General features: G+C 53.0%; 1 protein-coding gene across 3 annotated transcripts; it reads left to right on the forward strand.

Moving 5' to 3' along the window:
* Positions 1 to 1,719: 1,719 nt before the first annotated feature.
* On the forward strand, positions 1,720 to 10,792 carry PPP1R2 (protein phosphatase 1 regulatory inhibitor subunit 2). Of its 3 annotated transcripts, XM_081328772.1 has the most exons (6): positions 1,720 to 1,971; positions 2,089 to 2,196; positions 2,287 to 2,361; positions 4,963 to 5,072; positions 5,951 to 6,145; positions 9,584 to 10,792. In XM_081328772.1, exons 1-6 carry the CDS (start codon positions 1,787 to 1,789, stop codon positions 9,649 to 9,651), a joined length of 741 nt encoding a protein of 246 aa, XP_081184898.1. In that variant the 5' UTR covers positions 1,720 to 1,786; the 3' UTR covers positions 9,652 to 10,792. The 3 variants fall into 3 exon arrangements, with proteins under 3 accessions (XP_081184898.1, XP_081184899.1, XP_081184897.1); XM_081328773.1 differs by lacking the exons at positions 1,720 to 1,971; positions 2,089 to 2,196; positions 2,287 to 2,361 and having other exon boundaries at positions 3,551 to 5,072; positions 5,951 to 6,046; XM_081328771.1 differs by lacking the exons at positions 1,720 to 1,971; positions 2,089 to 2,196; positions 2,287 to 2,361 and having other exon boundaries at positions 3,569 to 5,072.
* The last annotated feature ends 498 nt before the right edge of the window (positions 10,793 to 11,290 follow it).

The raw sequence follows: 11,290 nt of genomic DNA on the forward strand, positions 1-11,290 counted from the left end.
GTTCCACTGATGATGTTTAGCCTGATGCCAAAATGTTCAGAAGGCAAACAGCCAGCTCGGTGACCCCCCCCACGAGTCGGGCCGGTTCCTCCAGTTTAACATCCACCAGCAATTTCCCTGAAAGAGGCCGAGTGAGGCAGGGGCCATTAACTGCCTGCAGGTTGAATCCAGTCCAGTCCAGCTGGCTTAGTTGGGTTCAGCCCGCGCAACAGACTTTTGTATGCTGGACTGTTCATCTCAGGCAGGTCTGTGGCTGCTGAGCATCCCGAAGCTCTTCAGCAAGGGGAAAAGCCTGTCTAGTCAGGCAGAGCCTTGGAAGGCCGTGCCAAGCACAGAGCGGAATTAATACTCCTCTGTGTATTAATGGTTCACCTGTGGAGACGGTTTCTAGCATCAGGTTTCTGGGTGTGCAGGTAACGAGTAGGCTGTCTTGGTCATTCAACACTGAGACACTGGTAAAATTTTCTGAGTCGCATGGAAAAAGCACATCTTCCCGTCTCCGCTTTCTACAGAGGAAGGATCGAGAGCATCTTATCACACTGAATTATTGTCTGGTTTGGAAGCATCCCTGCTTCAGGTGCAGAGTGGTGAGGACGACATAAAGGGTGATTGGCAGTTCCCTTCCATCCAGGACATGGTATATAACGTTGTTTCAGGCGGATCTGCAGGATTGTCTGGGACGCCACATGTCAGGCCTGTTTTCCTTGTTCCCCACTGGGAAGAGAGGGCTTCGTGGCACCCGAAGCAGAACATCCAGATTCAGCCGCAGTTTTGTTCCTTACAGCGTAAACTTTGTGAACTCTCAAGCTTCCTCTTTCCACTATGAATTCAAGATGGACAGTGATTAATACAATCTCTTCTTAAAAAACTTCCAGTGTTGGAGCATCCACACCTTCTGGAGGCAGGTTTTTCCACTGGTTAATTGTTCTGTCAGGAAATTTCTTAGTTCCAGGTTGCTTCTCTCTTTGATTAGTTTCCATGCCTTGCTTCCTGTCCTGCCTTCAGGTGCTTTGGAGAAGAGATCGACCCCCCTCTTCTTTGGGGCAGCCCCTGAGATGTTGGAAGGCTGCTATCACGTCACCCCTCGTCCTTCTCTTCGTTAAACTGGACATCCCCAATTCCAGCAATCGTTCCCTGTATGTTTCAGCCTCCAGCCGCCCCCCCCCCGGATCGTCTTCGTTGCGCTTCTCTGCCCTCTTTCCGGAGTCTCCGCATCTTTTTCACATCGCGGTGACCGAAACTGGATGCCGGATTCCAGGAGGGGCCTCACCAAGGCCGTGTAAAGCGGCATTAGCGCTTCACGTGATCCACCTCCCCCGACTTCGCCGCCCCCCCACCAAGGCCCCCGATCCCCGCCCCCTCCCCTCTGCCCCACACGGGCTCCCCCTGGGCGGCCTTCGGAGCCCCCCCCCGGCAGCGCCTGCGACGGGGAATTCCGGGGCGCTGAGCCGCTTCCCCCTTTGGCGGAGCCCGGGAAGCCCCCTCCCCCCTCCCTCCCGCCTGGCCGGCGGCGTCTCCGGGGGTCGCGGGGGGGGCGGGGCGAGAGGGGGAGGGGCCACCCAGGCGTCGCTGGAGGAGGCGCCGAGGGGCGGCGGAGGCGGGGCCGGGTCTCCCGGCAACGGCGCAGACAGCGCCTCGCCCGAACCCGGCCGGCAGAGGCGCGTTCCGCAAGCGCACGTGACCCCCTCCTCTCTCGGCCCCGCCCCGCCCCGCCCTTGTGACGACAGAGTCCTGCGCCCGGGCCGCGCATGCGCAGGCCGCGCGTAGGGCCCGGGCGGAGGCGGCGATGGAGGCTCGGGGTTCGGCGGGCGGCGGGCGGCCCGTTAAGGGCATCCTGAAGAACCGCTCGGGCAGCGGCAGCGGGCGGGGCCTCGCGGACCCCGAGGCGCTCCCGCAGGCCCCGCCGCTGCCGCCCGCCGGGGGACGCCTGCAAGCGCAGCCCAGCTGCGAGACCCGCGGCGAGGAGCAAGGGTGGGCCGCGGGGGGGGGGGAGGAGGGGGCGGGGCGGGAGCGGGCCCATCTCCCCCTCCCCCCACGCACTCAAGGCCCCGGTAACCCCCCCTCCCCTCCCCCCCTCTCCCCGGCCAGGAGGAAGACGCAGAAGTGGGACGAGATGAACATCCTGGCCACCTACCACCCGCCCGGGAAGGACTACGGGCTGATGAAGATCGACGAGCCCAGCACGCCCTACCACAGGTGCGCCCCCTCCCCTCCCCTCCCCCCCCCGGTGCTGGCGGTGGCTGGGGAAGGCGGCGGCCTGACGAGCTTCCCCCCTTCTCCCCGCAGCCTGAAGGAGGAGGAGGACGCCGGCAGCGACGCCGAGGATAGCCAGGTGCCCACAGCGGACCTCCTGGCCAAGAAGTAGGTGTGGGCCGGCGCGGGACCCTGGCCCGAGGGTGGCTCTGGTCGGGAGGGCAACCGCCGCAGCCCCGGGCCCTGTGGGGGAGAGCAGGAGGCTTGGCCTAGGGCCCCCGCCGGATTTCCCCTCCTGGAGGGGTCTTATTGCGGGGCGCGAGGCGGCCCCCCGGCCCCGCTCTCCCCCGCTGAGGGTGGGCCCGGGGTCTCCTGCCGCTTGAGGGTGCTGCGGGAAGGAGAGCTGTCTCCAACCCGGCGTGGTGGCCCGATGGCAGCTCTGGGTCCGGCTGGTTTGGGGCAGGAGAGGGGAGGGCTTTCTTGCTGCCTCTGCAGGCCAAGGACCCGGAAGTGATTTTTGTGAAGGACGTGAAGCAAGGCAGCCCTGATTGGCTCACCCAAAAGGTCACTTGCGGTTTTGGCCTCTTGGTCGTACCTTCTTCCTCCCTTCTTGATCCAAAACTCTGATGAAAAACTCTCACCTTGATCCTCCCCTGACCAGAAGAGTATTTTATCCCTTCTTCTTCAAAAGAAACAATTTTATTTATCAACTTCATGGATGAAGGGAGGGAGATGAGCAGTAAAGAAATATAAAATTTAAATAAAATAAATTTACTAATCAAATTTAAACAGCTACCCATCTTACTGAAGGCAATTTAATGCTTGTAAGAAAGTTCTCCGTGGCTTTGATTAACTCTTTTGTCTCTCGTTTCTGTAAATCCGCTTTTATAGGTCTCCACTGCTACGGGTATCTTTAAAAAGCCTTGTCCTTTCTCCTAATGTATATGGAACTCCCTGAGCACCTATGTGGGGATGTCCGCGATTGCCTTCATTTAGGCATGTCTGTCTTCTTCTGTGGGGCAATTAAGGGGAAAAAAACCCTCCTTATTTGAAGTTCATTTCCTTGCTCTGGTTAGACTCTCCAGTGCAGAATGCTCTCCTCTTCCTGGATGCAGTTCTTTCAGATCTTCTGGAGACTGGACCACGTCTGAATGCTCTTACCCAGGCTGAACACCACCAGGCTTTCAATGCCTAATCCATTTGCCTTCCCGATGATTCTTAAGGTCTGCTTCTGTTTCCAGTTCTCTTAAAAAAGAAGCACTGCTAATAAGGAGACAGATGGGGTTCCCACAGAATAGAATAAAACTAATGCCCAGGGACGTGGCGTGGTGCGTCTTGTGAGCTTTAATCGTAAACAAACAGTGTGGTTTTGTGTGAGGTCTCTTGTTTGAATCCTTTTTAAGTATAGGTATCATTTGAAACAAAAATTAAAATTTTGGCAATACATTCATTTTTACTGCTGCAATTCTTCCCAATAAGGATAGTTGTAATTTTTTCCAACCATCTAACTCTTTTTGTGTTTTTGACCATAACAATTCATAATTATTCTTATATAACTTAACATTTGAAGCTGAAAGGTAAACCCCCAAATATTTAGTCTTTTTAACTATTTCAAATCCCGTTAACTCTTCTAAAACAACCTTTTGTTCTATAGTCATATTTTTAGACAATATTTTAGTTTTTTGTATATTTATCTTAAATCCAGAAACTTTCCCATATGACGTTATTATCTCCATCAACTATACAACTGAGTAAGTCGGTTGACTTACTGTAATAACCAGGTCAAACGCTCTCAGTCTATAATCCTGATCTCTTATTTTAATTCCCTTAATTTTATTTGAGTCTCGTATTTTAATCAATAATATTTCCAGTGTTAGAACAAACAGCAAAGGTGACAACGGACACCCCTGTCTTGTACCCTTTTCAATATTACATGTTTCTGTCAAACTAGTATTAACTATTATTCGAGCTGTTTGCTTCTGATATATTGCTCTAATAGGTTGTAAAAAATTTTCCCCAAATTCCATTTTCTCCAATGCTTTAACTAAAAATTGCCAATCCAATTGATCAAAGGCTTTTTCAGCATCCAAAAAGATCAGCGCTGCAGAGACCTGGTTATTTCTATCCAAGAATTCCAATAAATCTACAATATGTCTCACATTATTCTTCATTTGTCTACCACTTATGAATCCAGTTTGATCACTATGAATCACTTGCTGCATTACCTTCATTACCTTTTGCAGGATTTCTTGATTGACCAGCAAAGAGCACTTTCTAATTCTGAACAAATAAAATCCTATGTACAGTGCTGTTTGCATGACCAACACCCCTCAATATTATTCTAAACAAAAAAATGCATAAGGTCTTTTTTATTTTTAATTCAAGAGCGACTTTCTATTTTAACTTGTCAGACTGGAGTGTGCCTGGGAGCAGCGGGGAGGAACTGAAGCTTTTTCGAGTGGGTTTCCCCTTCAGCTCAGCTGCCAGGCCGGCCTCCCGGGCCATTAACCACAGGTTCCTCTCCGGAGTTCCCCAATTTCCTTTTAGTGCATTCTGTCTTGAACTAAATCCGCGGCTGAAATTGCATTTGCTCATCCCCTTGGCGGCTCTTCCTGTTTCAAGGAGCCATGCCGCTCATTTCGTGGTGACTTCATTGCCCGTATCGGCCAGGAGGCCCCTGAAGGCATCGTCCGGGGAGGCCGGCTCCCCGTCCCTCCCGGGTTGTGGGCAGGCGGCCTCAGCTCAGCACTCCCCTTTTTCTCAATGCAGGTTGGCAGCCGCAGCAGAAGGACAGGGCCCCAAAATCTTTGCAAGGCAGGAGGACAGCAGTGAGGAGGAGGAGGAGGACGACGAGGTAGACCTGACTCCGGAAGAATTGGGTAGGTGGGGCTTTGCGGGTCACACCCAGCCCGTAGGTGGTCCCAGTCCAGCCTGGGTGAGGGGGGAGGGCAGCAGCAGCTGAGGGAGTGACGTCGGTGCAGTGCTCCGCACGGTCCCAGTTTGTCAGGTGGCCCTTTGGGGAAAACCAGTCGCCCATCCCTGCACTAGACCCCAATGCCGTGACGTCCCTCAGCAAGGGCTCTCCCGGGAAGGACGGGCTGGGGCGCATTGCATTTTTATCACAGTCCCCAGATAGCCATAGAAATGGCCCACTGGGCGTGGCAGAGTCTAAGAATAGGGCAGGCCCTCTTTCTGGCCTCCCCACCTGCGATGGTTGTGCCTGGTCCCAGCTCCCATGTGTGTCCCCACCCCCCACCCCCCACCCCCAGTCTTGCTCGTTGCAGGGGAGGGTGGGTGCAGTGCAGTGCTTCTCTCTGGTGTTCCCCTTGTTCCTCCAAAAGGGCTCTGCGACTCTTGCACACACAAAGCAACACGGAGGGTCCAGTGGCTTCTGACACTCCTCCTCTGCCTTCTTTCCAGGCCTGAGGCATTTTTTCTTCAGGTGGCTGCACGTCAGTGTTGCAAGGCCAACTGGTCTGGCTGGCCTCTGCATAAGTAATTACGTTTTGCATTTGATGAAGGGCTCTTCTGCTCCCTCCGTCCCCCCCTCCTGCCCCCCCGGGAGCTTTTCAGCTGTCAGAAAAGGCAGGCGTCCCTGCTGAGCATCCCCTAACCTGGCTTGTAGTCATTCCTGCAATGATACAGAGATTCCCCCCGTCAGTCTGATTGCACTGGATTGCAACTTGCATAACTTCAGTGGAATGAGATTTGTGGCTGGTGCCATGTTGAGTCGCATATTCTGTTTCTCCTGGTACAGAGAAAAAGAGGCAGTTTGAAATGAAGAGGAAGATGCATTACAACGAAGCGCAGAACATCAAGCTAGCCAGACAGCTGATCGCAAAGGAAATGCACGGTGAGGCTGCCGAGGTGGAGGAGGAGGAAGATTGTGAGGAGGAGGAGGAAGACGATGAGGATGAGATGCAGGATGAGTGTAAAACAAGCACAGAATCAGGTGAGGCCTGGGACTTGCGGGCAAAATCCTTTTAGCTTGGATCCCACGATGGCTGGGCTGGTCACCCCTCCCTCCCTCCCTGCTGCTGCCGCCCTGGAGCCTCTCGCCGTGTGCCCAGATTCTGTGCCATGTGGAAGAGTCTCTTGGCTTGTGCCAGGCCGAGTGTTAGAAGCCTTGGTTTAATGTCTGCTTGCCGGCACGTCCCATGTCTTCTAAATGGCCCCCTGCTTTGTCCCTTCCATGGGGCCGTCTTTCTCAGCTGAGAGGGAACAGTGGAGGGCAAGGTGGAGACAGTCAGCTATTCTCGCTTTTTTTCCTCCTCGTCTCTCGGTTTGCAGGGGAGCCTCCATTTGTGCCAGGAAGCAGGCTGAGGTGGTGCGGACGGACCCTTAGCTGTAGGCTGCTGGTGGGCTTGCCTTCTGAATGCAAAGCCTTCCCCTTTGTATTTGCATTCCAGCTGCAGCAGCACGCCAGAAACAGGGCGTCTCCTTCTGCATCAGCTTCCTTTGAGCCTGTTGGTGTCTCCCGGGGGAGGGGGAATCCCTTCCTCCCCGGGGGTCCCTTTTGGAGAGGGAAAGTGCTTTCTCCTTCAAGACCCTTCCTTGGCTGGGGTGTTCTTTGCCTGAATAAATTGACCGCTTCTCTTTGAAGTTCCAAGAATGGTGAATGTCGGGAGGGATTCAAAAGGAAACCTGGGGTGCCCTGTGTCAGCCGCCTCTAGTGGAATAATTTGCACCCAGAGTCTGTCAGCTAAACTTCTCCTTTGCTGTCAGCGTTGTTGCAAATTGGGCTAGAAGCGTCCTCGAACCACAAGGGTGTAAGAAAAAGTAGAAGAGCATCCTCAGAGACAGCAGGTAGGGAACGAGAGGAGAGTGGGGCAGTCCTCTTCCCTTCTTTGCCAAGGGAAGACAAGGCAATGCTGGCCTGTTGGGAAGCCAAGGTAGTGCTGGGGAAGCACTCCCAGCTACTTCTTGGGTGGCCTTCGGCAGCGGCCTGCGTGCACAACTCAGCCGCACCTTAGGGAGGACGCAAGACCAAAGGTGGAAACGGTCTGAGTAAGCAGTAGGGAAAAGTTGGGGTCTTCCTCCTCCCTCCTGCTTCTCAGTAGAAGCGGGGAAACACCCCACACACACACACACCGCCTCTTCCAGACGGGCAGAAAGATCCAGTTTTACTTTTTTGTCTCTCGGTGGGCTTTTTTGGATCAATAACGGTTGATTTTCTCAGGTGGCCGTGTGAGCTAAAGGCTACTACGCTTGTTACGAGTCTGCCAGAAACGGCTTCTTGGATTTTTTGGTGTTTACATATGTTTAAATGTTTAATATCTGGCTGTGGGCCACAGATATATCATAGAATTCAGCTGCTCTAACAAGAATAGAAAAATCTACCTTAGAATCCAAAGTTCTTAACTTTTCCTGAGTCTTAGCACTGTGATGTCTTTCTGAAACATTCCTAGTCAGTCTTGATCTGGACAAGATCTTTGCTTTACCTTTCATCCAAGAGTGGGGAAGGGGCTAGAGGTTTTCTTTGTGGTCTTAAGGGACCAGCTTATCAGGGACTGTCCAAAAGCTGCCAAACTATTTCAGTAAAAAGATACAGCTGTCTATCTTGAAACAGCAACTCTGGGTTACTAACATGGGAGTCAAACTCCGTGAAATCAATCAATAGCAATGATAACGCAGCAGCCAAAGACAAGCAGCCTCCATTTCGGGCTTCACTAACCTTCCAAGGAAAACAGCCGTGTGATTGAGACTTTCCAAAATGCCAGCAGAGACGGGTCTTGAAGGACTGCTGGATGATATTCCCCTGCTGGAGGAGGCCCCTATGTCGAAAGTGGTGGGGCTGGTAGAAACAATCGGATTAATAGCTCACCCTTGTACTGTGAAGGGCTTTGTTCACGACAACCATCATCGTGAATTGCCGCCTTAAGCACCTGGGCAGTCAGTGCAGCTCGCAGAATAGAGGTGCAACATGGGCGTACCAAGGTGTACTCACAACCGCCCGCCTGGTTCTGGGCCGATCCCACTAAAGCCTCCAGTTGCTTTTCAGGGGTGGTCTCATGTAAAATGCAAGAAGCCCCTCGGAGATGACCAGGGCAGGAGGTGAACCCTTGCAGCCTCTTCACAGGTGCTGGCAGGCTACTGGCTAGTCCAAAACTTGGGGTCCCGCCTCTCTGGATGTCAGAGGCTTCTGCTGTGAGTCGGGCAAGCGCCCTGGGCCTCGGCTCTCCTCTGCTGCCTCTGAACGCTCCTGCAGGTAGAGCTCGGGGATACAACGCCCAGCGCACCTTTGGTGACGCTTTTAAAAGCCTTTTTCCCTTCTGGAATCGAAGCCTTTATCTTCCTCTTCCTTGGGGTAATTGTGGGTGACTCGAGGTGACATGGCACAGAGGTAAATAGTCCACATGTAGTCTTGAATTTTGGATTAAAAAACGTTCAAGAAAGAATACTAAAGCGGAGGCGTCTCTCGTCTCCTGATCAGCCTGCCGTATATCACAGTCTCTGAGGGGGCCTCTTGAGTCTGACCCACTCTGTGTTTCCCGCAGTGGGGCGCTGAGGGTGATCCCGCCACCCCCTTTGCTCCGCTTGCAGGAGCCGTGCCGCTTCCGTTGTGCTTCAGGGGAGTCAGTAAATCAGAGTCTGGGTAGGCAGGCCTTTTCTTCCCAGCGCAGCGTTTGTCCGTGCGGGGGTCAGGCTTGTGGGATCGGCAACAGCAGACACTGGTGGTGGGTTGTATGCTTTCTGCCCCTTAGGGTTGTCCGGAGTAGCAGTTGGAGGTAGATGCTGCGGTCGGGCAATAGCAGATCATTTGATCCCCTACAGCCACGTCCAACAGGCAGATTTCGGCAATGGAAAGACCATTTTAACCCCACTGGGAGCCCAGAAGTCCCGAATGGGGATGTGGTGGTGAAGGGTAGCAGCGTGTGCCTTTAGGGATGCTCAGTTTGCTGTGTGGATTTGCTCAGGAAAACCAGATATTCCACCTCATTTCAGGAATTGGCACGTGAAGAACTAATAAGTCTGAATAAGACTGAAGGGGTTTTAAGCTTTTTTAAACATTGTTTTAATTGTTTGGGCTATAATTAATTTAATTCATTTTAATTCTATTTTATCTTAATTTTATATTGTCTTTTATATGTTGCCCTGTAAACCGCCCTGAGTCCTTCGGGACTAGGGCGGTATAAAAAACTAATTAAATAAATAAAAAATAAATAAATGTGGATTTCTTGATTTCCACAAGAAGTATTAAGAGTTCAAAAACTAGGAATGTGCTGTTGAAACTTAACGTGTGTATTTTTAAACAGCCCAGCAGGGTTCCCTTCCACTAGCAAGCCTCTTGGTCTTCCTCAGAGACCACAAAGGGCTGTCCCGCCGCTGGGGTGCCTCGTGTTGCCTGCTGTGACCACCCACGTCTGCTCTTCTCTTTTTCCCCCCACAGTACCTGCTCCTAGTGACCCGCTTGAGAACATGGCACACAGCCTAGAAGAAGTCTGCTCAGGACTGTAATAGCTCCCAAAGTCACCCTTTTGTATTCCTTGCCACATCACCCTTCTGCAGGTCTGTTTCAACAGGTTGGCTTGCACTTTGATATTTGACAAAAATGGTGGTGATCTCAAGGTTTTCTGTTTGGCGGTGAAAATGTTGCTGATGTGGCCGGTTCTGGTGGTCACAGAAGAGGGTTTCGTTGCTCATCTGCCGAAGAACACAGCGTCGGGGAGCGCCAGTCAGCCAGACCCTTTGGTGTCACCCCTTTCCTTGGTTTGAACCTCTGGACAAATACCTCTTTTATCGTGCTGTAGTATTTGAGTACACACAAAAATCCCCATAAGGGCTTGATGTTAACGTGCCATATTGCAGCCAGGAAAAGAACGAGCCTCTTGGCAACTGACGAGGCCTTTTGCAAAAAGGGGTTAGCGGGAGAGGGTCTTTTTATAGCCTTTCCCCTTCCCCTCCTGCAGACTTTAGCCGGTCCGGAGGGGCAGGCGGTCCTTGCCGCAGCCGCCAAGAGAGAAAGAGCAGTTGGATGTGGCTTTCCCAGCTGCCTGCTCGGAGGTGGGAGTGGATCAGCCTGTCTCAGTAGCTGCTGTACCTTTTTTTGTTCGAGTTGGCCAGGATTGGGAACACCCCACGTGGGGGGCTCTTTCCACCATCAGAGCCTCTCTGCTTCTCAGGGTGCCTTCCCAAGGTGGTCGAAGACTGCCAGCCTCTAGAAAATAAAGTTAAATGATAGCGCCCGGCAGCCAGAGCTTGCCTCTTGAGACACCGGTGTGGCACAGACAGAATGCGCAGCCACCTGCTTTTGTTTCTTAACTAGAAGAGGCAGCAGTCCCACAGCCCTCTGGTATCCTGTGATCTTTTTTCGGTAACCTCTCCACGCTCCCTATGTCATAAATGAAACTGAATCAAACAGTTGTTTTGTAGTTTGCCTTTGTGATTTTCTTAAGATTTGGGCTTTTTAAGCCTGGGAAGAGGGAGGGGCATCTGTTGGTCAGCTAATGTTTATAAAATTATTTCGAATGTTCTAGCATGCCGAAATTGCCTAGAAAATACCCAGGTTGTGCTACTGAAGTTGCTCCTTCACTTCTGGATTCCATTTCACTGGCTTGTTTCCTCCATGTAACTGTTTTATTAAAAGTAAAGAAACCACCGAGCGTATTTTTCAACAAGCAGAATATCCCCTCCTTGGGACAAAATGACTTGAGACTGAAACGGTGGCAAAATCCCCGTAGGCGGGTGACCTCGCTCTGATGCCCGGCACCAACGGACCGTGTTCCCGGAGTCCCGGCCGGACTCTGCTCTACTCTTCTCGTCTTAGATCAGGGCCCCCAACCCCCGCTCCACGGACAGGCACCTGCTGGGCGGTGCAAACGAGCGAAGCCCCCTCCGGTCTGCGGAAAAACCTCTCCAGGGAGTCTGTAGCGCCTCGCCAGGCCTGGGCCCGAACGGAGGCCCCCCGCAGTAGCCCTGGCCGGCCGGCTTCCACCAGCCCTGCCGATTTACTTCTGGCCCCTGCGGCCCTGGCCAGTCAGGGTGGGGATCTGGGTCAACCTGCAGGCTCCTACTCCCCCCCCTCCCCAGCACCCCTGGAGGCGAGCCCCCCCCTGCGAGGAGGAACCGGGCTTTTCTGGCGGGGGGGGGTCTCCGG

This window comes from Vipera berus (assembly GCF_964194415.1).
Source record: "Vipera berus genome assembly, chromosome: 5".
Taxonomy (NCBI): domain Eukaryota; kingdom Metazoa; phylum Chordata; class Lepidosauria; order Squamata; family Viperidae; genus Vipera; species Vipera berus.